The sequence below is a fragment of the Miscanthus floridulus genome, chromosome 16 (assembly GCF_019320115.1).
Source record: "Miscanthus floridulus cultivar M001 chromosome 16, ASM1932011v1, whole genome shotgun sequence".
Classification (NCBI taxonomy): Eukaryota; Viridiplantae; Streptophyta; class Magnoliopsida; order Poales; family Poaceae; genus Miscanthus; species Miscanthus floridulus.
The window spans coordinates 98,758,170-98,784,943 of record NC_089595.1 but is presented as its reverse complement, the minus strand read 5'-3'; the positions used below and the strand labels follow the sequence as shown (position 1 = coordinate 98,784,943).

Below are 26,774 nucleotides of genomic sequence, written 5' to 3'. Positions count from 1 at the left end.
TTCTATATAAGCACATATGCTACTTTCAAGCAGGTGGTAAACAATCAGAACCATTTTATCACCTTTTAAGTTTTAGTTCTTACTACGGTGCTAGACCATAGTCAAGTCGTACCATCTCACAGAAACAATGATTTGTGAACCAATGTATTCTAGCTGGGTACCCTAAAACGCACGCCCTATTTGTACCCTAGGCACAAACAAGACTAACCCATTTCACTCCTGTCACAAGGTCTACGTCCTCATCCAAACTTAGACTCCAAGCCCCCACATTTGAGACCCGGTCTTAGTATGGTGCTTAGACCTTTATCTTTTTCCGCCTCCAATCAGTCGGTCCAGAAAGAGCCAGAACCCATAATAAGAGCATAACGAGCCTTCCCGCTCCTATAAGCAAGTATGTGCTCAGGATAATAAGTATATGACCTGACTACCATCCACAGCAACTGACGGTCCTTAATCGACACAGGCAGAACAAGTACAATCTGAGCCTCGCTCTAATGCCTAATCAAGTCCAGATCCAAAGTACCATTCTACACGGTCTCTAATTATCGTTCATATACATTCCATGTGACAGTAATATAATAACAACAATAATATCTTTCCTATCTCTAGCGAGTGACATGTAATCACTCGACTTCTACCGGATCCTATAGCATAGCAATCTACACGATCCTGACATACTAGTAGGACTCATAGGATAAGGATGTATATATGCAAGTGGTTTCATTCAACTTCTTAAAACTTAATGCACAAGCATAAAATAAAGTGCAGAATAATAGGGGTTATACACCGGGGCTTGTCTGGGTAAGATATAACCAAAAGTTAGCATTTCATCATGGCGACACGATCATCAAGGCACCATCTTTTCTGCTACCTCGATCGACTCCATGATCCATCATTGTTCCTATTATGATTTACGTGGATGCAACGCAGAGACGTAAATAATCGACGGCAACTGCAACTCTAAAATACGATTATGCTCCACAAGCTAACGAGCTAGCTTAAATGACTAATGTACTAGTCTTCATATCCACGCCATTAAGTAAGGCTTCACCTCCAAAAAAATATTCTAGTTTTAAAATCCCAAGGTGTTTCGACATTTTATTGATTAAACATATATTTTTGAACTATGGCTCATTTAGTTACCTTAGCAAACTAATTATTATAGAGCTACAAAAATTACAATGAGCACCTAATAATGTTAGAAATTTACTGTGAAAGTTTCAGAGCCAATACTATCACTAATTTATCACAAAAATTCCTACAAATTTATATCTTACAATATTAAGCATCTTAAATTAATTAGATAACTCCTGAAAATATTATAAAATTATATGAACAAAATATACTAGCAGATAAATCATGATTTTATGAACTTAACAAATTTGGTTTCACAATTTTGGTTAACTATACAATTTTATATTGAATTTACAAGTTTAACTTAGAAATTAAATTAGAAAATGCATTAGAAAAAGGAAAGGGCTGGTAGCAACACCTTCTGGCCCGATAGCCCAGCGTGGCGCGGCTGCGCGCGCGTCGCGGTGGCTCAGTACGGCCCAAGGCCACGGGCGCCCGCGCATGTTGGTTGTTTTTGTAGAAAGGCCCTTGAGCTTGCAAAGATTAATACGACTACTATGCGTACTATTCCTACCGTCAGTAACTTTGCAACCAAACCCTCGGATGTTTTCACCTTTACCATGGGGAGATCCCTGGAAACCCCGCGCGCGCCGACGCGGCGGTCGACGGTATAAGGCGGTTACGCCGGGTAATCTAGGCTCGCTACGACGGAATTAAGGGGCTAGCCACCATCTACAACTAAACATGCAAGGATAGTGGCAGTTAGGGACTCAGAGGCACATTGTCACGGGCTACAGCGGCGAGGGCTATCCACGACGGTGGTGTGACTGTTCCGGTGAGCCTATGTGGTAGAACCTCATAAATTATAGGACCCACATACACTTGTCACTGTCCAACGACCATTAACAACTATGCATATGTTCCTGGTAACTTAAGAAGTTTGTCGGGTGTCCTCGGGGAACCCCGAACCATCCACGATTTCTAAGCAGGATCATATTACAGAGTCATTACAGTATTACAATATTTATTCAAATATATACATCAGAGTAAAATAGCGGAAGTCTTACGATAATATAGTTTACAAACCAGTTGTTTCAAACCTTATAAACTAAGTTCGATAATTATTACAAACCATAGTAGTAGTGGAGTGGCATAATTAACATAAACATAACACACAAGATAAACATCCTGCCCAAGGATCACACATTCATATATCGTCATTGACCTGAACAATAGTCATGCAGCAAGGTCCAAAACAGACCTACTCATGAGGCTCACCTGCAACAAGGGTCAACGAACCCTGAGTACAAAAGTACTCAACAAGACTTAACCGAAATAAAAACTAAGAAGACTCAGGAATGCAGGCTCAGGGATTCAAGGTTTGGCTTTAGCAATAATCAAAGTTCTTTTGCGTAAAAGCTCTATAATAAAATTCTTTACTTTAACATGTAAAACTTTATAAGTACCACATATGAATCTGCCATGATCCGTAATGAGATCATGAACTTCATATCAATTTCTTTCACAAACCTTCCTCAAGTTCTAGTTATTAACTACGATGATGAACAGAGAGTTGAGTCTCCATAACCGAGGAGCAATGACGATTCGAACCGATTAAAAACCCAACTGAGGATTCCAGACCACACGACATATGCAGGTCCCCGACTTGCATATATCAACCTACCCTCGGATCTTCTAAAACAAGAACAGGTCTGCGCCACCCGAAAATATAGTACTCCACCAATTCAGCCCATTGCCATGTGGGTACACGCTATTCCCGCTATCTCTCCACTCCTAGTGCACGAGTAGCCTTTCTCATAATAGAATCGTCAAGTTAAGGCTTACCGGAGTATGTGGATAGTACTACAAAGTCTCATCTCACACAGTTCAACAACGGATGGACCTTAATCGACACAGGCGGAAAGAAGCCGCTTACAAGACCTCCATGTCTTGTGGCTCTCACACACCGAGTCCACCCAGTCTAGATTTATTACTTCCATGCTCATATCTCATGATAACATAAGTAACCAAAGATCCATTTAAAATTCTCAGGTGACAGGTAATCACCCGACTAAGTATAACTAGACATTTAAGAATAAAACAGGTAATCAAGGTAGATATGGAAAAACAAGGTTGGTAATACACCAATTATGTTTCCACTTGACTCCTAATCACTTAATGCAGTATATAAAAGCAAAAGCGATAAAATTTGTAAAATACAAGGTAGGGTTAAATGCATCCAAGGCTTGCCTTCGTTGATGGAAAAGTCCGGTTCCTGCGACGTTCCACAAGTATTCGATCCGACCTCAACAGACGGATTAACCTCCTCCGTAACTTGATTAACTACCACGTGTTCACATTTGTTCACTACACGTAGTAATAATGCCATGTTTAACATGATGCGGAATACAAAACATGATGCTTAATGATGGATGCAAAAGTTAACAACTGGAATATAACTTTCCTTCGCGGTACAGTTGCAAGCCAACAAAACCAACTAACACTAACATCTAGGGTTACGACAAGCTAACTTATTAATGACCTAGGGCTTATGACATAGGTGACTTGATCAAACTAATCTTGAAACCCTACTGGTCATAAAATATGACCAAAACAAGATCAAACCCTAACCTAACACTTAGGGTTTGCTTTTATTCAATTTTGAATTTATTTGGAAAATAAGCTCAAAATGAACTTGTTCCAAATGACCTCAAAATTTTATGCAAGGTTCCACCTGACAAATTAGTATATCAAAATAAATTTCATAATTTTTGGAGTTATGCAGTGCTCTACAAAAAATATGGAAATTACATTTATCAATTAATTGACTAAATTTTGGAACATTAAAAATTTATTCAAGTTTCAAGTTTCATATTTTAAACCATAATAGAACATGTACAGAAGCTACACACAAATTTTCAGAATTTTTAGAGCTGTAATTATTTTCCTATGAATTTCCAAAGTTGCTGCACTATTCAAAATTCAGAAAATAAGAAATCTCTTTATTCTCACTCTCTCTCTCTCTCTCTCTCTGACGACCCGGCCCCGCATGTCAGTGACCCAAACAGAGCGCACGGCGGTGCCGCTGACTCCGGTCTGCCAAAACGCGCCGACGGCGAGACTTCGGCGAGGTGGACAGCACCATCATGATCAACATCACCCCGCGAACCTATCCCGACCCTCAGAACAGTAGCAGGCACACCGGAGGAAGCTCCACGCCAGCCATGGCGGCCACGGTGGCGCAGACACGGCGGCGCACGGCACAACTTCGGCTACAACACGGTAGAGACTAAAGCGGAGAGAGCATCACGCTCAGGAACTCACCACGAACACGACGGTATGCTCGGTGAAGGCGGAGACGGACTGGAGTAGCCTGACCATGGTGAGGCAAGGTCGACGGTGGTTTGGCCGGCCGTGAGGAAGAAGAGCGTGGACAGCGAGTTCCCGACAATTTCAGGCGACCAAGGTTGGCTAGCTGTGTTCGTAAGGAAGAGACGAAGCTGGGATGGCCTTTACCGAGAGGGCAACGGTGCTAGGTCGATGGCAAAAGCTCAATGGAGCTATGGCAACGGCGGTGGCGGTGAAAACAGAGGAAGAAGAAAAGAGATGAACGACGATGGCTCAGGCTAAATAGCGTGGCTTAGAAGCAAGGAGAAGCCACACGGAAGCCTTCACTACGCCAGCACGACGCCAAAGACGGCCACGACGCGCTTGGAACGCCGAAGAAGATTGCCGGCCATGTAGCTTAGGTGGTGAACACTGTTCACAGTAATTACCGAATTGCCATTCGTTTTCAAATTCAAATTACTCCAATTTGTATAACAACTCAAAAATCTACAAAAATAAAAGTTGTTGAAAATCAAAAGTTCTACAACTTTGCTTTTATAACTGCCCCCTAATTCGGTCTACATTTTAAAATGAAAATTTGAATTCGAAAAGGGAACATTTAAGGAATTTCGCCTTTTCAAATTACTTCAAATTTTACTAAACAACTTGGAAAACTCCAAAAACCAACTTTGTACAACTCAACAAACTCTACACTTTTGCTTTTAGACTCAACCCCAAAATATGCTTAGATTTTGAATTGGGTTACCCAGGGTAAACTTAAATGCTGGAAATTCGGGTTTTCGGAAATCCAATTAAACACAAATGTTTTGAAATTGATTCATCTATATAAGTCAACACATATCATAAAACAAGGTCCACACCAAGCATTGCAACCAAAATTATAAAACTTTTACTAAGGAAGGATTTGACTTGTTTAAAAGATTCCCACATCAAGATCCACAAAGTTTCCTAATCATTATTATTAATATTATTTCAGGTAATATATAAAACACTCCATAAAATAACATTTGCATACTATAATATAAACATAAAATGCACTCATGAGTTGATGCGTGATGATTATGCATAATGATGACATGATCACCTTCTTAATTATTTTTTTAACATCGGGGATGTTACAGCCTACGCCCACACGACACGGTAGAGATGGCGGAGAAGCATGAGTAGCTCACCGTGGTGCACGCCCCACTGACGGTTGAAGCTGGGGAGCGCTGTGGCAGTTTGGCCATGTGCGCCCGCACCGCGCGACGGTGCTCCGAGTGCGGCACCGACGCGTCCACACTCCATCGACGAGCACCCTAGCCAAAGTAGCGCGAGGACCGGATGGAGGAAGTCAAGACGAGCTTAGGGTTACAAGCAATCAAACTGCTACCACTCCTACATGCCTTACCTCCCATCCTACCGATTCGGCGGCGCCCACGGCCAGTGGCGAGCAAAATGCCAAATTACCGGTTGGTAATGATCGGACGGACTTGAGGAAAACAGGGCGCCTAGCTGACTACCTATGCCACCCACTGATGCGGGGAATTGTGCTGCGAAGCCCGAGCCGGGGATTTAGAAGGGGATGGTGCGGTACCACTGCAACATCGTGGCCCGCGGCCCCGACTTAACGTGGACCGGCCAAGACATGACGAGGGCACAACCACGTGGGGACATGATCATGGAGGCGGTAACAGAGGCGCGTTGGTGAGTGAGGGGATAACGACAGAAACGGAACAAGCAAAAGCGCCTAGCGCCACGCGCCTAGGAGACAACGGCGCGTGAGCGACAGGGCAGTGGGGGCAAGATCGCAACGCTACAAGACAGCCAGGGCAGGCAGTGACTCGGCGGGTAGGTGAATTGAGCGGCGGGACGAGTGCCACGACAGCCAGACGGCGACTGCCGCGACGTCGGTTTGGCCCCGCGCATGGCTAGGCCGGCAGCGTGCACGCGGCAAAGACAGTGCCACCGGATAGGGCCAAGCAGCGGCGTAGGATTGCAGAGAGCGCGGACGCGACGGTGACGCGACGCCGCCGCCAGCAGGGCACGCCCACGCGTATGATGGTGAGAAGGACAACATCAGCACCACAACACGAGGTGGGAAAGGCGGCAGCGTGGGCAGTAGCGCGGCGGCCAGCTGCTGCAAGGCAATGACGGGCCCATCATGGCCACCCACGGCCAGATAGGCCGACTAGGCTCGGCACCGCGGCGCGCGAAACGCGGTCGGCCGCGCACGATGACCGCACGCACGGGCCAGACATATGACGTGCATGAATTTTAAAGCGCGTCTAAAAACTAACCTAACACAGTTGAAGCTAAACTACCTCGACCATGCTAATGAGGGTACATCAGTCTACCATAAAGGAGCAAAAACACAACCTTGACCTTTAGCTAGATTTTCTAGAATTAATTCACCAATATGGCATTGTCACACTGTTTTCAACTTAAAATTTCTTCCAAGTCTTGAGCTGAATTTGACTTCAAATTTTATTTCTAAGCCATTAGAAATACTAGCTAGTCATATTATTTTTCTACAACAAGAGTTATATTGTCATCTACAAAGTTTGTACTTCAAACCTTATTTAGGTGTCATACACATGTTCTATAATACTTTTGCTCAATAAAAATTGGTTTTCCACCCTACTTGACATAACATAAGTTATCGAATATATTTCTATTTAACATTCTTATTGGTCATTGTAGGCTACAAGAAATTTATCAACACCTTCTATCACATGCATTACTACATAAATATGATGCTCATGACATGATTTAGTAGTTTGTTTAGGCCGTAACACCGATGGTGTTACAAAAGCATGCCACTGAGTTTTACCACCTAAGATTTGCTTCGGTTTGATTCATGACCCAACATGTGATGACTTTGTGGCGTGCATTGTATTTTCTTCTCTGTCCTCACCAAAAGTGTGGCGAACTTTTTCTTCGCCGCAAATTAGGTGTGCCGCATATTCGGTGTAGCTATTTCTAGCTAAGAACCAAACGGACCCTAAACTTGTGTGTGTATTTTAAATGAGTGTGTGCTGAGTTAAGGAAGCATCTAGTCCCTCGGTTTCTAAAAGAGTTCATAGTTTGTATTGCAAGAAGATTATTAAAGTTTTGATCAAATCTAGTAAAAATACTAAAATTTATGATACATAATAAGTATCATTAGATTAATAATGCAATATATATATATATATATATATATATATATATATATATATATATATATATATATATATATATATATTTATATTTAAAGACATAAATATTCATTTTTTATAAATTTTATCGAACTTAATTCTTTTGGACATAATCAAAACCTAGAAGTGTGCTCTTTTTAGAACTCGGGAGTAAAATCTAACATAGGTCATTAGTGTTCGGAACCTTCTCTATTCAAAACCACTCGTGAAAATTTGGAGGTTGATTGTGATTGCTTTTACATTTTTATACAATACTCCGTCCATTCTCTATTATAAGATGTTTTATCTTTTTCGGATACATTAAGTTTATTATATATTTAGGCATATTGTATATTTAAAACAAAAACTATGTATAAAAATAAAAAAGCTAAAATATTTTGTAATATAGAATGGAGAGAGTAATATACTAGCATGTACATCCTCGTAAAAAAAAACTGGTACCCAGCATGTACATCCTCAAAAAAAAAAAATGGTACCTATACGTGTAGATCGTATGTGTATGATTGAAGAAGTACGGCATGTTTGCTGTCACATTTGCCTTTTGCCTCTGTGTTCTTTTTCTCCAATAATAATCTCCTTTGCCCTGGGCTTTTTCCTGCCCTTCGCGTCTTGTAGCACGTTCTCCAATCTCCATCCTCTGCACGTCCCCATCATCCTCTAGCCTGATTACCACCCTTCCAAGAAACAAGCACAGGGACAAAAGCGACTGAAGCAACCATCAACAAATCAGCATCCTCCAGCCTCCAGGCTCCAATCCAATCGAGTATCCAATCCGGTTGCTTCTTCTCCGACGCAACCCCAGGCTCGCGGCAACCGCCGGTAGGCAGTACCTCCCTCTTTCGCAACCGCCGCCACGCGCAGGTAACTGTCGGTGCCATTCTCGTCCCTTCCTCCCAGCCTTTTCTCCCGGCTTCTCCGCTTGTTCGGCTGGTGCTGGTGGATTGGGTGCTTCGGTTTCGTCTGATCCAGCGGCGTTAGAGGGATCCCCGCGGTGTATTCCGTTGTGGGTTTCGACTATTGGTAGTTTTGTCAACCATCTGGAAGTACAGTGGATGCTAGATTGCTAGAGATATTTAGTTTTCTTTGCGCTTCCAGTCCGTGTGGAATGCAACGGGGGATTGATATCATGTAGTTGGCTGTAACAGTATGCATCTGTTATTGTTTTGTGTTATTTGCACTGGTTCCAGCGTAAAATTCAAGGTACATGCTATTAAAAGGATATACTCCCTCCATTCTAAATTGTAGCTTGCTTAGCTTTTTCATAAGTCAAATTTCTCTAACTTCGGCCAAGTTTATTATTGAGTTGCAATGATCGACTAGTTCAACCCAAAAGCTTAAGCTATTAAGGAAAGGTGAACAATTCACTTACTCTCCCTCACACACTCCCTCATGCCTCAAACATGGAAATATGAGTCGTTTGTAGTTATTTTATTTAATTATGCCTGTTAAGATTTGAACTCGAGACCTCTGGCTCTGATAATTGTGCATTTATTGATGCAATGTCTCAGGGGAGGTCTTTCCCCTAGGGATCAAGTTTCCTTTTTAACGTAAAGGATGCATAGCAGGTGGAAATGCACTAGCTATTGCAATGAGTGAAAATGGGTGAAGGGGTGCATATCTGGATATATGATATTTTCACCAAAGCACTAGTCACCCATGATGAAAATCCCAATTTGCCTGAAATATGTTTCCTCTTTTTGTGCAATTCCAAGTGGCGGAGCTAGGGCTCGGGCTGCCCTAGCTGCAGCCCTGGCTCCAAGTCAAAAGGCAATGCAAATCCTCTACAAATTCTACAAATTCCAAAAATATTAAAACGGCTTGATCTTGTATAATACTTCTGGCTCTGGCAACACCCCATTCCACTGGCTGTTACACACCCAATATTCATACTGTCTATGGGACCCTAGATACCATGAGACACTTACTATTCGTTCTATTATTCAATTTGTTTGTTTGTTTTCTTTTCTATTCTTAATTAACATGCATCTCCTTGACTTATTAATAGGTGTTGACTTGATAGATCAGATCATGGATTTTCCTGTTGACCCAATCATGGCAGCTAAGGCCTATAAGTATAAAGCAGAACTACTTCTTAAGGAATACTTGCTAGCAGATTCATATGTTCTATACACTTCTGTGCTCGTGGGGCTCCTGATGTGCAAGTTGGTACTGTTATTTACTCACTCCGACTGCATCTGTTAAATTTGATGCTTAATTTTGCAGTGCATTTACATGGGACCATATTTGTATCTGTAGATGGAAACAAAATATATGCGTAAATTGATAGATCAGCTCAGTTTGTTTGAGTTTCATTTCGAGCCTTAGTATTCATGACTTGATAGATCAGCTCAGTAGTTTGTTTGAGTTTCATTTTGAACCTTAGTATTCATAACTTGATAGAACAGCTCAGTGGTTTGTTTGAGTTTCATTTCGAACCTTAGTATTCATTATTCAATACATGAATCAGAAAAACGCTTTCAAAGATTGTGAAGCCTTTTTTGCTTCAACCTGTGCAAATCTTATTTATCTGCCTAATCCTTATTTATAGTGGAAAAGAGAAATTAGGTAAGGCTTATAGTTCCTTTATTTTTCCAGTGTGAAAGGTAGCCTTCACAGTATTAAGACTTGGAGTTTAGCTACTTTTCTTGAATTTGGCTCAATGTGTTCTAAGCTGTGCATAGATGGGAAACATTTTGAAAAGAAGAATGACATTTTTGAGCTAACACCTAATGAAAAATAATTTTTTGAAAAAAGCGTTTGAACATAACAGTACAATGTTCGTTTTCTAGGATATGTACGGTAACTGCATATTTTGCATTGTTAGAGAAAACAAAGTACATGGAAAGTGGTGTGGACAACAGTTCAAAAACAAAAGGAATTTGAACTATAAGATCTTTTCTAAGGCTCAACCAAGTGGCACAGCTAAACTAAGAGTTGAAATAACTCACGTGTATCAACAGTATGATGTTAATACCAGGCATAGTTCCAGAAATTGAATATGCTGATGATACGTTCTTCAAGATAATTTTCAGATGATCTGTAACCTCGTATAACATACTAAAGCCCCATCTAATATCTTGATTATTGTTTGTTCTTACTACTTCAGTCCTATGACTTCACACACATAATCAGTTCTGTCTACTTCAAAGGTTATGCCTCTCTTGCAAAGATGAAAAAGATTGAATGGAACAACAGGTGAGATTAGCATTGCAATTTATCCAGCAGGTTATCTATAAGTTTCTGATGATACTTGATCTAATCCTTCTCTGTTCCAGAGGAATGTCCACTGTCCATGCAATACTCGTTACAATGATGTCAGTATACCTAGTCTTCTTATCAGATTTGTTCTCTGATCAGCTGGATGGTCCAGTAACGTTTCGGAGTTCACACCTCTCCAATTTTACATTGGGGGTATGTTATTACTTTGTTGTCACTGTTCTAGCAGGCAGGTTTCTTTGTTGACATATACTCCATCTGGTCACCAAAACTTACCGTTTAGGACAAGACTTGGTCAAACCTTAAAAACTACAAACATTAATAACTATTATATTATTTAGTTTGGAAACATGCAAGTTATGTGTCAATTTGTTTTCAAAATACTTGCTAAATCTCTTTGTTTGAAATATTTTAAGAATATATAATCTAGAAGAAATTACTGTTCAAAGATATGCATTGAAGACCATGCAAAGTCAAATGTGTCAAGTATTTGTGACCAGAGGGAGTATATTTTATGTTCCCTGGTCTCATATGACTCAGTTCTCCTTTTTACCAGGTCTCTGTTGGGTACTTCATTGCAGATCTTGCGATGATATTTTGGTTCTACCCTTCTCTTGGTGGTATGGAGTATGTAAGTAAACATGCTACATCATGATGTTGCAATGTTTGTTACCTGGCTATCCAACCCCTCTCGTCCCTCGTTTTAACCTAGACATATTTCTCTCATTTGCCCCCTGTAGACTTCATTATCTGCTTGTAACATTTCTCCTGGTGTCCTTTGTCAGGTTTTCCACCACATTCTGTGCCTTGTTTGTGCTGTATATGCTATGCTTTCTGGGGAAGGACAGTTATACGCATACATGTTTCTCATCTCTGAGACTACCACCCCAGGAATCAACCTACGATGGTAAGTGAATAAATTAGCAGGTCACACAAAATGTTGGTTGGATGTTATCTTTGAATCCATCTAAGCTGTTGTTCTACCTCTGTGTCATCAAGGTTCCTTGATGTTGCTGGAAAGAAAAATTCCAAAGCTTACATTGTCAACGGAGTTGCAATGTTCGTTACCTGGCTGGTAAGTGCCAAAACACTTCATTTGTCATTTTCATGACAATGACAGTAGATTTCATCCCTAGCAATCAAGGGTAACAGCTTTAAGCCTTTAACTGGATGCAAATTTTGTTGGCCTAATCAGTATGGTGCCTATTTGTTATGGCTGCACATTGGATCTCAAATCTCATTGTATAGTGGTTTGCAGTGTGCTAATGTTGAAAGAAATTTCTTAATGCAGATGGTCAGGATAGTTCTGTTCATCTACTTGTTTTATCACATCCTTACAAATTATGATCAGGTATTAGGTGGTTCTAATGAATTCAGTATACAAATTAGACCACTCATATATTTATCAGTTGATACCTTTCTTTGACAGGTTAAGCAGATGGACACTTTTGCTTGTGTTCTGATATCTGTTGCCCCCACCATACTATTCACTATGAATGTAACATGGTTTTCCAAGATTGTAAAAGGTCTCAAGAAGACACTTGCCAAAAGGCATGCTGAATAGGGGAATGTGCATACATGTACATCCACGACCATCCATTCCATCTGTACATTCACTTAAGCTATGTACAAATTTAGTCACTAATGCAGATATGCTGGTAATTCAGCTTTTTCGTTGTGACTGCTCATCTTTGTTTTCTGTATGCTCTATGGTTTTGTGTATATGTTTAGGCCTAACTGTGCGTGCTTAATGTAATTTTAATAGTTCATCGATTTGTAAAGTTAGTGCTTTTATACTGGAAAATTTAGGTTTATGCGATAGCTTCAAAAATTTCACACTCGATTTGTGAGACCATGGTTTACCCCTGTTTCAGTCCCGCTTTTGCTCTTTGCCATTAATTTTGACCATGATGGACAAAGAAGCTAAGAAAGGCAATGAAGTTTTAATAACAACAATAACAAAGTCTTTTAGTTCCAATCAAATTGGGTTGGTAATAAAGTTAGTAGCAAGGGCTCTTAATTTTACCTCTTTATTCTTGAGATCCTTTTTTGAGTCTATTCATTAGTCAGAATTGGTTTGGAGCTTAGGATATGTTACAACTGATATAAGGTTCAACACCATTTTTTTTTGAAACATAGTTCAACACCAGTAAAGCTTAAGTTTGTAAACAATGTCTAAGCTGCACATCAAAACCTGAAACCAGGAAAGCTTTTGCAGAAGTTTCTAGTGTGCATATTTTCATATATTACTCTTGAAATTATAGAGACTATCTGTGGGGTTCCAACATGGAAAGGAAATACAGAAAGAAATTATTCCTGGATCCCAGAATAGAACTACATTTCTAGTACAATCAACAAATGCAAGTGTCTGTTGGATTAGCATTGCTCTCCATTAACAAAGACAAATGGACGACACTAAAGGTTGAAGGTGTCAGAAGTGTTCCAAAATACTAAGAACCCTCCTAGATACCAGCTAATGAGATGCTTGGAAAGTGACCCTCTTGACATCAAAAGTAATCCCTTTATGCTTGCTATATTGGCCATGCGTTGCAAAACCTGCTACACAAACACTGAAATAGATATTCGAGCTCATCTTTTAATTGCATAACATGGATACATTTGGCTCCTGTCCACTACTTAATCATTCATTCTATTTAGCACCATGTACCCTATATTAACAAATACTTCCTCCGTTCCAAATTATAAGATGTTTTGGATTTTCTAGATTCATAGCTTTTGCTATGCACTTAGATATATGTTATGTACATAGCAAATGCTATGAATTTAGAAATGACAAAATTATAAATTATCAGCATGACAGGCATCATTGAGAGCCTTTGATAATCAGATAGCATGCATATAGCTGAAGCTAATTTCCAGCCAAGAATGCCATTGAATATATATTGCTTGCAAATTCAATATTTTTAGTGATGAACACAACTTTCCAAGGCTTATAAATAGCCCAAATTCTCCTCTTATGCTGTATCAGACATTCAGACACACACAATATGCATCCTTTCATTCAGACATACACCATTGTTCTCTGCATCATATCCATCTTCTTCAACTGCAATAATGCAGAAGATACCAGACCACCCCAGACCCAGAGCAGCCTGGTTCTTGGCCTTAGCCATGTCAGATCTTTGTATACCCCATCCATGGCACTAGTGAACTCCACAAACTATGACTTCTTGGACATCATAGAGCCAGTGACAGCATACACAGACGGCTACCTGCTACCCCTGAACCTTGGCACTCCTCCACAGGTGTTCCAGGTGTACTTGGACACAGGGAGTGACCTCACCTGGGTCCCCTGTGGCAGCAGCAGCTACCAGTGCCTGGAGTGTGGGTCCTCCGTGAAGCCGACTCCGACGTTCCTGCCGTCTGAATCCTCGTCGAACACGAGGGACCTCTGCGGGAGCCGCTTCTGCGTCGACGTCCACAGCTCCGACAACAGGTTCGACCCGTGCGCGGCGGCGGGGTGCGCCATCCCCGCCTTCACCGGCGGCCTGTGCCCCAGACCTTGCCCTCCGTTCTCCTACACCTACGGCGGCGGCGGACTGGTACTTGGCTCCCTCTACAGGGACTCCGTGACGCTCCATGGAAGCACACACGGCAGCGGCGCCGGCGCCGGCCCTCTCCCCGTGGCGTTCCCTGGCTTCGCCTTCGGCTGCGTGGGCAGCTCCATCCGGGAGCCGCTCGGCATCGCCGGGTTCGGCAGAGGCGCCCTGTCCCTGCCGTCCCAGCTCGGGTTCCTCGACAAGGGCTTCTCCCACTGCTTCCTCGGCTTCCGGTTCGCGAGGAACCCCAACTTCACCAGCCCGCTGGTGATGGGCGACCTCGCGCTGGCGTCGGCGTCGACGGACGCCGGCTTCGTCTTCACCCCGATGCTGACGAGCGCCACGTACCCGAACTTCTACTACGTCGGCCTGGAGGGTATCGGCCTCGGAGACGACGGCTCCGGCGGCTCCGCCGCCGCCGCGCCTCCCAGACTGAGCGGCATCGACGCGCAGGGCAACGGCGGGGTGTTGGTGGACACCGGGACGACGTACACGCACCTGCCGGACCCGTTCTACGCGTCGGTGCTGGCGTCGCTCAGCGCGGCCGCGCCGTACGAGAGGTCCCGCGAGCTCGAGGCGAGGACGGGGTTCGACCTCTGCTTCAAGGTGCCCTGCGCGCACGCGCCGTGCGCGGACGACGAGCTGCCGCCGATCATCCTCCACCTCGCCGGCGGCGCCAGGCTGGCGCTGCCCAAGCTGAGCAGCTACTACCCCGTGACCGGCATCAGGGACTCCGTGGTGGTGAAGTGCCTGCTGTTCCAGAGGATGGAAGACGACGACGGCGGGCCGGCGGCGGTGCTGGGCAGCTTCCAGATGCAGAACGTGGAGGTCGTGTACGATCTCGCGGCGGGGCGTGTCGGGTTCCGGCCGAGGGACTGCGCGCTTCACGCCTAGTGACAGCACCGGTGCATCGTCGCACGTACGTGCACTGGCATGCATGGATGGTGGCATGCGGCGCAACAAGCATGGTCTCTTGTCAGTACACGACCGAACGGTGCGTGCGTGCTGGCGCTGTTTGGTTGTTCGGTTCGGTTAACCTGAGGCGGATCCGTACGATGTGCGTGCGCGGGGTTTAAGCGGCCGTACCGTACGTACCAAATACCAAGGCACTAGCAGAAAAAAGAGAGCAAGTTGGGAAGTTCATGGCGCGAAAGCAGGTGGCGTGCAATGGGGAGTCGTTGCAACCTTTTTGATTCAGACGCAAATAAAAGGCACTTTAGTTATGTCTTTACTGAACGGGATTTGTGGTAAAGCTTGCGCACGCGTTTCCTGGCTTGATCGAAGTGCTGTTGCTTGATCAGGTTAAGGTACAAGTGATTAATAATGCATCTTGTCCTTTGCTTTTATGAAATGGCGATGGCGACCGGGATTCATGCCAGAATTTGGTAGCCGCGGTCTGTTTTTTTGCTCACTATACTGATAAATAACAGCATTCTGCACCATATGACAAGCCAGTCGTTGTAGTATAGTGGTGAGTATTCCCGCCTGTCACGCGGGTGACCCGGGTTCGATCCCCGGCAACGGCGACCTTAATTTTTTTGGGTTCACAACGGGACGCTTCGGGGAAAGACACCGGGCGGGCTGGCCATATGCAACCACCGTCGTTCCGTCCCAGACTCCCCCGGCTCACAGGGGAGCGGCGATCGAGCGAACTCGTGCCACACAAATACGCGCATAGAACTCCTTTTATTTTTTCTTCAAAATCCAAAATTTTCTTTTTTTTCATACATAGATTGTCGATTTCACATTGGAAAAAAGCTGGCGTACCCTCTAGTACATAGTTCAGACTATTTTTATCGATATGAGTGTTCCATATTAAATAACTTCTACACTAGTTGTTTTTTGTTTAAAGCATTGTTTAGACTAATATTGACGTGGTCGTAGAAAGAGTACCTTATTTTGCCTGAACTTCAAACAATTTAGCTTTAACCGTTAATGGTCTCACATTATTGGTCTAAGAAAATCAAAGCAAAATTTAGCAATGAGTCACAAATGCTATGTGCCATGTTCGCTTGGCTGATAAGCCCTATGGCTGAAAGTATTGTTGGTTGATTTGTTGTGAGAGAAAAATATTGTTCGTTGCTGGAAAAATACGGCTTATAAGCCAAGTGAATAGGGCGATGGTTTTTCCATATGATTTCTGAAGTTATTCGAAAATAATTCGCCAAGATCGTGCACCTTTTGTTATTGATAAAAAAAGTGAAGACACAAACACAACCGTGCCGCCGTGGACGATCGCACCGACCGCTAGCTAAGGCGGCGAGTAGGGGCATGATCATCCACATGGACAAGAAACCAAAAAATTCTAGTACCGGTTTGGATCGAGCATCTAGCTCTATGGTTCCAGAGAAAAGGAATCAGCATTTCCTTTGTTCCAAACATAACTTATTTTTGAAAGTTGGCGTTGGGAGTTTAAGCACTGGCCCTTTCATGTCTATGTGTACTGCTACTTTTGGTTCAAGACTTCAAGCTAACACCCTGCGTTGGGCCAAGTGTTTTCTGCTAGAAGTGCATTGAGCACGGAATGGAAAAAGTCTACATCACCCCCTCACCTTTTATACTTAGTCTACTTTACCCCCTCAACTATGAAACCGTCTGTTTTACTCCCTGAACTTTCCAAAACCGTCTATCTTACCCCTTGGCGGTTTTCTGACAGCGGGTTTGCTACAGTAACAGCGGATTTGCTACAGTAAAGGTGTTTTGCTACAGTATCCGGTGTTTTGAATTTCCTTTTTTTATTTATTTTCGGTGAATCTTTGAAAAATCACAGTAAATCATAGAAAAATCATAAAATGAAAAATCTAATTTTATTGGACTCTACATGAGTAGATCTACACAGTGAATATATAATACGGTATGCTTTAGTACAAATTTTTTTTGTAGCTTTAGATTAATTGAAAAATCCAATTTTGTCTGTAATTAATTAGAATTTATCTATAACTAAGTTATACATAGTCCAATGAGTACGAAATTTTTACTATAGTTCAAGCATACAATAATTAGCGTGCCATAAAAATTTCACCACAATTGGACCATAGAAGCTACAGCTATGAATTATTCCAATTAATTACAGACAAAATTAGATTTTCTAATTAATCTAAGGCTACAGTAAAAATTTTATACTAAAGCATACCGTATTATATATTCACTGTGTAGATCTACTCATATGGAGTCCAACAAAATTAGATTTTTTATTTTATGATTTTTCTATGATTTACTGTGATTTTTCAAAGATTCACCGAAAATAAATAAATAAAAAAGAAATTCAAACCATCGGTTGCTGTAGCAAACCACATTACGGTAGCAATTCCGCTGTTACTGTAGCAACCCGCTGTCAGAAAACCACCCAGGGGGTAAAATAGACGGTTTTGGAAAGTTCAGGGGGTAAAACAGACGGTTTCATAGTTGAGGGGGTGAAGTAGACTAAGTATGAAAGGCGGGGGATGATGTAGACTTTTTCCGCACGGAATCGACTATTCAGAGAGCGGAGGGGAGCGACGGACTCGTGGTCTCGTGGAGCGGGCGGACTCATACTGGCATACGTGCGGTCGGGCGGAGTAGGCGACAATCGCAGCTCGTGTTCGTGGTAGACAATAGTCAATACAGTGAATTTGGAGAGATAGGCAACCTCGACATCCAAGTCGTCGTAGTATAGTGGTGAGTATTCGCGCCTGTCACGCGGGCGACCCGGCTTCGATCCCCGGCACCGGTGCAACTTTTTAAATTTTTTGCTACTACATTGCTTTTAACTGCTGTTTAGTTTATTGCTCATCCTTACAGTTCATAATATAATTTGAATACCTTCAGAGTTCAAGAAGTCATGGTACAGTTCGGTTCACAAATTGTAACCCTTTCCTATTTTTTGCTCATCCTTTTCTCCTATAGCACGAACATCGCCCATTTCCTATGTGAAGCCAATTATATTCTCTGAATCAGGCAGCTCATCTGATATATGTCTATGTAACTTAGTCTGGCACGGCCTGTGTGGAGTTCGAATACAATGGTGAATAATGGTGGCACTAATTGATCGTCTGCCATGGATGATCTTCACTTCAACGGGGCTTACAAGCTTTTGACCGAGATGCATCCTTCCTCATTGTCCAGAATGCTGCACGGTACCGATTCTGCAACTCAATAGAGGTACAAATAAGACAGGCGATCATACTAAACACAAGAAGGCACATAGATATTCACAATAAATTGGCAGGGACTGCGTGTCAGATGTCAATTAACAGAACTCAGCACAGCTCTAACCGTAACTTTTCTGAACTGAACTTTAAAAAGTTGCACTAACCCAACCCATATACAACCAGTCGAGCTGAGTATGCAGTAACTACAAGGTACCCAATTGATCGTATCAAATGGAAGTTAAAGTCAATGCAAGCAATCATAGAATGGACCTCACAAATTAAACCACAACCTAGCTACTTGGCGACACTTACGGTTTGTTTGGCTGCACACCAATCCATCCCAATCCATATGGGTTGAGAGGTATTGGGTGGATAATTAGTTAATTTTACACCCCAATGCCTCCAAACCCATGTGGATTGAGGTGGATTGGTGTGCAGCCAAACAAGCCTTTAATTGGAACAATCATCACCTCAAAGATTAGAAGGTTACCTGCATCATTGCTTTCATGTTTGAAGTGTAAGTAGTTTCTATCATTTTCTCCACCTGCAAATCACATATCAAAGTACACCATGACAACAACACCCTTTCACCCAAAAACCCAAAATATATTTGATGCAGAAACCCTCACCTCCATTGTAAATCCATAATGGTAAGCGACCTTTTTCACATCTTCCAAACTTAATTCGATAGACATATCCTGAGTTCAAGGAGATAAATTATGTAACTTCAAAGTAAAGATACAACACCTCAATGTAAATAATGGGAGTTAGATCATTACATCATCTGGCCCATATGAATCAGCAAAGTGATACAGAAGGGGACCCAAGTTAATCCAGACCTGTTCATTGAAATTAACACAGTTAAGAGGAAGAACAGTTTTAATACTGGTAAAGAAACAGCATGTACGTAATTATGAACTTCCCTATAAATTGGATCACAAAAAATAAAATAGTTAGTGATGATTCTCATGAAGAATCAGTTTGTAGCATGAAAACTCACCCCACCATCCTTCAGAACTTTTGATATGATCTCGATATATTCAACAATATTGTGTGCCGTATCCAGGAAGAAGCAAGTTACAACAGCATCCCATGCAGCTGGAACAACAGGTAGTATTGCAAAGAATGTTAAAAATGCATTGCTCCACCATACATGTCTGAAGCCTAAATGTGACAAGACAGGAGTAAGAAATAAAAGGTGCAAACATCAAACTTCAGCCTGGAATTAGGTGTAAAACTGTAGCAAAGGATCAAAGCAGGCAGTAGTGTTACTGATTCTGACTTCTGAGACATACTCCTCCATTTAGAAGAATGTTAGATTATTTCTTTTCAGATGATTGTATCATGCTCTCACGATTTGTGCAAACAAATTGAGTACTCCTTGAAGAAGATAAGACAAATAGTGGACATAACAGATACATCCAGAAAAGGTCAGCTTACCCTAGAACAGTGAGTTTTTTTTTTTTAAGTTGGATTCCTGCCCTGTGAACTATCTATATTCTTATAAAGAATTGGCCCAGTGAGTCATCTTACATTCTTGGCTTTCCTCACTGTAGACCTCTACAAAGTCCCCAGCACACATTGAAAATCCTTCTGTGATACCTGCACTGTTGATAGGGAAAAAAAGATTCAGAAATAAGTGAGCTTACAGCTGAGTGTGGCACAGCCAAACCAAAGAAAAGATAAAAACTGAATGTATCTCTTTTTTGAAAGAAGTGTGACTAAACATCCAGTGCAAGCAAATATTCAGTTTTTATACCTGCATATAATGCTAAATGACTTAACAAACCCAAGCGTTAGACCCAAACTCCAGAATAAAATGAATTTTACATTATACATTCAAAATGCAAAAGGACGTTTGACTACTAAATTTAAGTATTTCAATCCAAAGGTCACACTTTTGTAGGAAAAGTAGGAAACACATCATAGTGAAGGGGTACTGACACTGATAACAAAACATGGGATAATACTATAATAGGCACCTTGAGGGATGAATATCAGGAAATGAAACAGGACGAAGTTGATCGTTGTCTGAAAGAGAATTGCAGTTGCTGTGTATCCAAGGATATATGGTCCATTCATTAGCCTCTTGAGTGCTGATAAAAATAGTGATATCATTAGCATTACGAAGAATAACTAGCTTGGTTCGTAGCTTATATTTGATAGATTGACATACTGGTTCAAGATGAAATTTGAACAGATCAGCATGTAATATGAGAATTCATTCCCTTGGCTTACAAAACCTGCCCAGGGTTAAAAAATATATATATAGCATCAAGAAATAAATGATATTAGCTAGATTTAGATCAAGAATTTTATTACAGTACCCAGAGAAGATATCTCAAGAGCCAATCTCCCAAGCCCAGCACCAGGGACAAGACATGAAGGAGGCCTATGAAGTTTGAGAAACAAATCAATAATGCAAGAGCAAAAGTGAATACCAAAGTATCTTCTATATTATTTCCTATGTTGAGATGCTTGCAATAATATCATCGACAGCTAGCAGCAGGTATAAGTATAAGTGATATGCTACATAATAAGATGCCTATGAAGACAATAAAAATCAGCGAGAAGAGTTTTCCACCAAAATATATTCTTAGAGCTTAGATTTAAGTAACAAATTTGATAAGAACAAAATTGCAACCTCACATAGTTCTTGGCCCTGATTAGAGTTAAACACAGCTTCTTTATGATTGCTGATGCCCACCCACATACACACACAAGCACACCCACAGGTAAAAGGGAACAGCAATGCATACATACATGGATGCAAGATCCATGCAAGCACACTAGTGAACACAAACACACACAAAAAAAGCCAAAAAATATGCCACTGTCAGTATTTACTGTTGAAAGATCAGTCCCATTAAGTCTTATTGAATTGACAAGACATGGGCAAGGTTTACCTCTGATCGCTCCGGTTAGGAAAAAGACGATTAAGCTCCTCGAGGATGGGCTTATAGCACTCATCACGTTCCTTTTGACCCTGGAACAGTACAAATAATAAAAACAGCAGTACGTTTCAACACTGTATTCATACAGATACACTAACTGAAACTCTGATTCAAGCCAATTCACAGTAGAGAACAGAAAATTACCTCCTCGCCCCAATCTCTCACAATATTTCTTACTATGCATCTTACCTGCATAAATCAGAACAAGATGACTGATACAAGCAGCAAAGGATGGAAAACGCCAACAAAGAATGCAAACTGCTGAGTAATTGCATTTGCAGGCAAACCATCAAGTTCACACACAGAAATCAAATAGAAAGTTTTCAGCAATTAAATTTTCATGGGCATAAAGATAGAAATCAACACAAACGAAAAGCAGCAACATCACATGCTTCTTTGGTGGTCAACCAATATACCATTCGCTCGCTAACTTCCACTTATAGCATTATATTATCCCTCCATCTGCAAATCGATTGAATCAGAATAGTCCTTACCTTGTCAACATCAATTGGAGGAACACTCAACTTGAGCAATGAAGCTGTGCAGTGCCGCGGTGTTACCTAAAACAATGAAACAGGGATCAATATTCCACAGATATTTGAACATAATTATATGCAAGCAGAAGCCAAAAGGTACCAGAAGGATATACAAAAAAAGGAATCACTGAATCAGTGCCCAATGCACAGAAAAATGTCAGTGCTCGATACGCCAAAAATAGTTTGCAAAAAGATGTGTGATATCCTGTACCAAACTTTGGATTAGTTTGGTACTAGCTGAAACTTTTAGGCTTTTATGGAAGGAAAAAGTCCAAATTGCCCCCCCCCCCCCCCCCCCCCCCCCCTCCCAAAAAAAGTGTCCAGATAATAACTCCTTAAACTAACCTTTGGTACGACTTGCTCTCCCAACTATTTCAAGACCTAATCGACCCCTTAATAAGATTTTGTTTCTCCATGTACAAGTTGAGTTTTAAGTTAAGACTTCGTATTAGATGTGTTGGAATATGATCCGAATTCTAACATGAGTCTTGCGGGGACGCCTGGAGCACCCACGGTTTAGCGGATTTGTTTCCATATTTGACTGCAGTTAGTCCATCCTATAAATACATCTTGTAAGCCGTATAGGAAGAGCTGACGACTCATTGTATTCCCTGCGTTTTGTAAACTCTTACTATAGTGAAGATCGCCGGTTGGCACCCGTGGTTTTTTCCCACAAGGTTTTATACCATGTAAAAATCTGTGTCTCGTGTTCGATCTTTATTTGCATTATTTGCTAACAAGATGCCCTGATCTATAAAAAATGATAAAAAATTTCACAATGTGTTTTTATTATGATGTCCACTATCACCTCACCAAATTTAACTTCAAAACTCAACTTGTATACAGAGAGAGAGAGAGAGCAAAAAAAAGAAAGATCTTATTAAGAGTAGATTAGACCAATTGAAATAGGGTTTCAAATTTCCATGGTGTAGAACTGTAGATTGGACCTTCAATCTTCTGAGATCCTCCACAACAAGCTTTGGTGAATGGTGTACCAGGCAAGTTTATTCAGCGTCAAACAGAGCTGTGACAAGGGGTGCGACAAGGGGATCCTTTGTCCCGAATGCTCTGTACTATTGTCATGGCTATTCTAAATGCCTTGATAAATAACGCAAGTGATATTAGACTGCTGCAGCCTCTCCAATCTTGTGGTTCTAGTCAACAGGTTTCTCTATATGCCGACGATGTGGTCCTCTTCAGAAAAAAGAAGTCCCCAGAATATATCAGGATGAGCATTTAGTTCTGTGCAGATATCTTAGCACAATTGATTATTTAGTGCAATTTTAAATCTAGAAATGTGAATATGCAATTTTAATTCTCCGTGAAGTAGTAGTTCCCATTTAGGAAGTATGCCATATCCATGCCTTACTCCTCGAGATTCATGATAACAAAATCAAGTATGATTCCAAAGTAATATTCTGCATTATGCGATTGTGAATTATTGCAATAACTTGCATTTTCAATAGCAGAAGATGCAGAGACATCTTTATCCTGGCAATAAGCTGCTGCACTCTCTTTATCACCATTACATGCAATGTCTGCACCTTGAGACATCCCCATGTTGCCCACAGGCTGGGAGCAGCCTGCCATAAGATCTCCCCAGCCTGTTCGATGTTTATATTCAATCAATCAAACTCTACGTGCAACATGATGAAATCTTCAACAGCATATGACCAGTGAAATGATCTACAAGATGTTTCTGCATGAAAGCAACAATATATTTTTTTTCTCGAACTACGCAGGAGATCTGAGTGTCATTTAATTAAGATAGGATATACAAGACATGCTGGATTTAGAAAGAAACCCAGCAAGCCGAAAAAATAAAAACCACACACCCACCCCTAACCGATAAAGGAAGGGGTGGGAGTGGTTATATACATGACCAGGACCTGATCAAACAAGCTACTGTAGATATTAAGACAACCTAGACCAACAATCTTGCGAGTAATTCACTGAGCTTTGATGCTCCAGCCATGCACCATAAACTGCACTCATCTCCTATGGTCTGAAGGAGTGCATGGATACTAGGCAAAGTTCCTTCAAATACACAAGAATTCCGGTGCTTCCAAACTTCCCAGGAAGAAGGATTCAGATAGGTCATACCTTCTTATTATCAGTTTCTCTTGAAGATTTATGTGTCTTGGTATCTTCTTTGGGACTATCATGCTGCTCATCCAATGACAAATTGCTTCTGGAGATAGAAATTATAGAGCAATCACCCCTCTCGCTGGAATGAGTGCAACCCATATGACTATGGTCATGCAAGTTCGATGGATCAGCATGAACATCAGCATCTACATACTGACTCATGTCAAAGGGGGGTTCAAATGCCTGCAATTTTTCATTTTAAATAATACAATCATGTGCATTGCAGTTTTTGACACAAGATATGCATTGCAGCTATCACCAAATAAACAGTCTCAAAAGATCATACCTCAAGCATGTTCATGATAAAAGATGCATTCATGGATATACACCTGTCAAGTAATAATGTGTCAAATAAACCTATCAGCAGTAAGCATGAGGGCCTTTTTTTATACAATGAATACATGCATTAACATTATTGTATCCATCTAAAGCACATAGCTTAAGCACATCTAAGATGTACAGCAGCATCAAACCAAAGACAAGTTAATCAAGAAACATGTAGAGAATTAATCATAAAAAAGCATTGGCTCTTTTTTTAGAATGTTTAAATAAAGAGTCATGGTTCGTGAAGCTAGAGCACATCAGAAAATCTCAAATACAAAGCAAGAGAACTATTTATCAGCACTACTCCCTCCGTTCCAAATTGTAAGTCGTTTTAGTTTTGGCCAAGTTCACAGAAACAATGAACAAACATCTACCACATCAAACAAGATTCATTAGATACACCATGAAATATATTTTAGTATTTGATATTGTAGTTGTTAATATATTTTTCTATAAACTTCATCAAAGTTAAACAAGTTTGGCTTAGGACAAAACCAAAACGACTTACAATTTGAAACAGAGGAGTAGATGATTACAAGCATGAAGCACAGAATGTTACTTACCATCTCAGTCTTTGGTACTTCAGACCAAGGTGGAAAAGAAGTTCCTACACAGAAAACGCATAAATGTGGGAGAGCATATTGCATTAGGTGATCTATATAAACCAAAATGAAGTCTAGATGAGAAAGAGGAACAACAGGGATAAAAATAAACAAAACATGTGATGACTATGACTATGAATATATAATTATATAAACCTTGTGCGCAGGAGGAAGCATTTTGAATGACCGCTCATATCTCTTGACATCCCTTTCTGCGGCGTCTTGATAGCTACCACAACACCAAAACAAATGTTTTCAATCAGTATAAAAGGGTGGAGCCAGAATTTTCTCAGGTATATTGTTCAATATCACTTAATTCTCTGAATAAAAATCAACAGTTGATTAGCTCTCTTATGTTGCATATATAGACAAAACTTCTAAACCAGCCAACAGCTGACGAGAAACTACAGATGACCTCCACTGAACATTTTAAGGATGCTAGATTGGTCAACTATGTCCAAAATGCTTAACGTAGGCAATTTACCATGCTGCCATCAAATGCACCCCCTGATGGCATCAATCAACATGTAGGGATGCAAATGTAGTCCGCAAAACAACAAATCGACCATTTTAAGCAGGCTGCTCGAACCCACTTACCCACTTGCATTCCTAATCAACCACCACCAAAAGCCAGCACAGTGCTAGAAAACCCCATGTTACTTGCATGTATCCAGTGAATCTTCTCTCCATGTCCCTTGTAAGATGAGTGTAACAGGCTAAGGAAAACTAACAGAAAGTTCACCAGGTCTAGCACCACTACCAGTAACCCTGATTCTCTCTATCTATGAGTGGGGGGTCGCATGGTGCTGTGTTATTCGGGAACAGCAAAGTGCCTTACTCTCTAGAGAAAACCAGAAAGCAATCAGCGCAGCGGAATCCCTGCCACCACCCAATCGACTCCTGTTAGTCATCTCACTCTCTCGAACCGGAGAGCGCCCACGAACCCTACCACTGCTTCAGCATCAGAGCACACTATCCTCCGCTCCAAACTCCAGGCCAGCCCATCAAGCCATCGTCCCAGCCTCCCAGGGTCTGGACTAGCACGCGGAAACGCTTGTAGCACCGAGTTCCGCCGTTTATGCACTTCAAATCAACTGCGGCGGCGGTGACGCCGTAGGAATGAATGGGGGCTAATTCGCCAGGGTAGAAGAGTAGGCGGGATGGGTGCGCGTACTTGGCGTAGGCGGCGATGATGCGGCGGAGGGACTTGATCTCGAGGGCCTCCTCCTGCTCGGTGTACCGCCGCTCACCCATCTTCTCCGGCGGCGGCGAGGTGGACTGTTTTTCTGGATGGGTTAATAATCGGTGGCTCCCAAATTGAATGGCACTTGCAGGTGATAGACCATCATTAGTTGCTTTATATTTTTGTTCCCTCGGTAGCTGACAGTTTAGAGGCCATGTCACGTGCAATACTCACGCGGATGCGTCAGGGTCCGCCACTCCGGCCTTGCTATCGGTTGATAAGTAGGCTGATTTGCTGCGAGAGAAATTGCTGCGAGAGAAAAATATTATATTATTACTGATAATAAGTTCAAGGCCTTGTTTAGATTGTCTCAAAATTTCAAGTTTTTTCACTTTTTCTCCATCACATCAATTTTTGGACGTATGTATGGAGCATTAAATGTAGGTAAAAAATAACTAATTGCACAGTTTAGTTGTAAATCACGAGACGAATCTTTTGAGCCTAGTTAGTCCATAATCGG

At 41.6% G+C, this 26,774-nt stretch overlaps 3 protein-coding genes and 1 non-coding gene across 6 annotated transcripts; 3 read left to right on the top strand and 1 right to left on the bottom strand.

The window, feature by feature from the left end:
* Nucleotides 1-8,222: 8,222 nt before the first annotated feature.
* Nucleotides 8,223-12,505, top strand: LOC136513366 (uncharacterized). Of its 3 annotated transcripts, none has more exons than XM_066507366.1 (9): nucleotides 8,223-8,462; nucleotides 9,607-9,767; nucleotides 10,708-10,796; nucleotides 10,877-11,012; nucleotides 11,374-11,448; nucleotides 11,603-11,724; nucleotides 11,817-11,892; nucleotides 12,109-12,168; nucleotides 12,247-12,505. In XM_066507366.1, the coding sequence occupies exons 2-9, from the start codon at nucleotides 9,630-9,632 to the stop codon at nucleotides 12,379-12,381; spliced, it is 831 nt and encodes a 276-aa protein (XP_066363463.1). In that variant the 5' UTR covers nucleotides 8,223-8,462; nucleotides 9,607-9,629; the 3' UTR covers nucleotides 12,382-12,505. The 3 variants fall into 3 exon arrangements, with proteins under 3 accessions (XP_066363463.1, XP_066363464.1, XP_066363465.1); XM_066507367.1 differs by lacking the exon at nucleotides 8,223-8,462 and adding an exon at nucleotides 8,479-8,801; XM_066507368.1 differs by lacking the exon at nucleotides 8,223-8,462 and having other exon boundaries at nucleotides 9,630-9,763.
* Nucleotides 12,506-12,827: 322 nt separating this feature from the next.
* Nucleotides 12,828-15,636, top strand: LOC136513365 (probable aspartyl protease At4g16563). The gene has a single exon (XM_066507365.1). The coding sequence runs from the start codon at nucleotides 13,826-13,828 to the stop codon at nucleotides 15,269-15,271; it is 1,446 nt and encodes a 481-aa protein (XP_066363462.1). The 5' UTR covers nucleotides 12,828-13,825; the 3' UTR covers nucleotides 15,272-15,636.
* A 195-nt stretch (nucleotides 15,637-15,831) lies between these two features.
* TRNAD-GUC (transfer RNA aspartic acid (anticodon GUC)) lies at nucleotides 15,832-15,903 on the top strand. The gene has a single exon. It is a non-coding gene; the product is annotated as a tRNA-Asp (tRNA).
* A 2,248-nt stretch (nucleotides 15,904-18,151) lies between these two features.
* Nucleotides 18,152-26,554, bottom strand: LOC136512593 (uncharacterized). Its single transcript, XM_066506555.1, has 17 exons — nucleotides 26,246-26,554; nucleotides 25,228-25,300; nucleotides 25,033-25,076; nucleotides 24,432-24,474; nucleotides 24,101-24,328; nucleotides 21,956-22,021; nucleotides 21,606-21,650; nucleotides 21,414-21,493; nucleotides 20,835-20,899; nucleotides 20,684-20,750; nucleotides 20,490-20,603; nucleotides 20,041-20,114; nucleotides 19,508-19,605; nucleotides 19,287-19,346; nucleotides 19,137-19,205; nucleotides 18,998-19,051; nucleotides 18,152-18,501 (listed from the first exon to the last, which is right to left on the bottom strand). Exons 1-17 carry the CDS (start codon nucleotides 26,323-26,325, stop codon nucleotides 18,430-18,432), a joined length of 1,332 nt encoding a protein of 443 aa, XP_066362652.1. The 5' UTR covers nucleotides 26,326-26,554; the 3' UTR covers nucleotides 18,152-18,429.
* Between the last annotated feature and the right edge of the window lie 220 nt (nucleotides 26,555-26,774).

Excerpts from the sequence above, each read along its gene's own strand:
- LOC136513366 (XM_066507366.1), top strand. The coding sequence starts at position 9,630 with ATGGATTTTCCTGTTGACCCAATCATGGCAGCTAAGGCCTATAAGTAT. Across the intron at positions 11,449-11,602 it reads CTCTTGGTGGTATGGAGTAT|GTTTTCCACCACATTCTGTG; the intron begins GTAAGTAAACAT and ends GTCCTTTGTCAG. Across the intron at positions 11,893-12,108 it reads CAATGTTCGTTACCTGGCTG|ATGGTCAGGATAGTTCTGTT; the intron begins GTAAGTGCCAAA and ends TTCTTAATGCAG.
- LOC136512593 (XM_066506555.1), bottom strand. The coding sequence starts at position 26,325 with ATGGGTGAGCGGCGGTACACCGAGCAGGAGGAGGCCCTCGAGATCAAG. Across the intron at positions 22,022-24,100 it reads GAGAAACTGATAATAAGAAG|GTAACACCGCGGCACTGCAC; the intron begins GTATGACCTATC and ends TCATTGTTTTAG. Across the intron at positions 20,604-20,683 it reads TCAAATTTCATCTTGAACCA|CACTCAAGAGGCTAATGAAT; the intron begins GTATGTCAATCT and ends TATTTTTATCAG.
- LOC136513365 (XM_066507365.1), top strand. The coding sequence starts at position 13,826 with ATGCATCCTTTCATTCAGACATACACCATTGTTCTCTGCATCATATCC.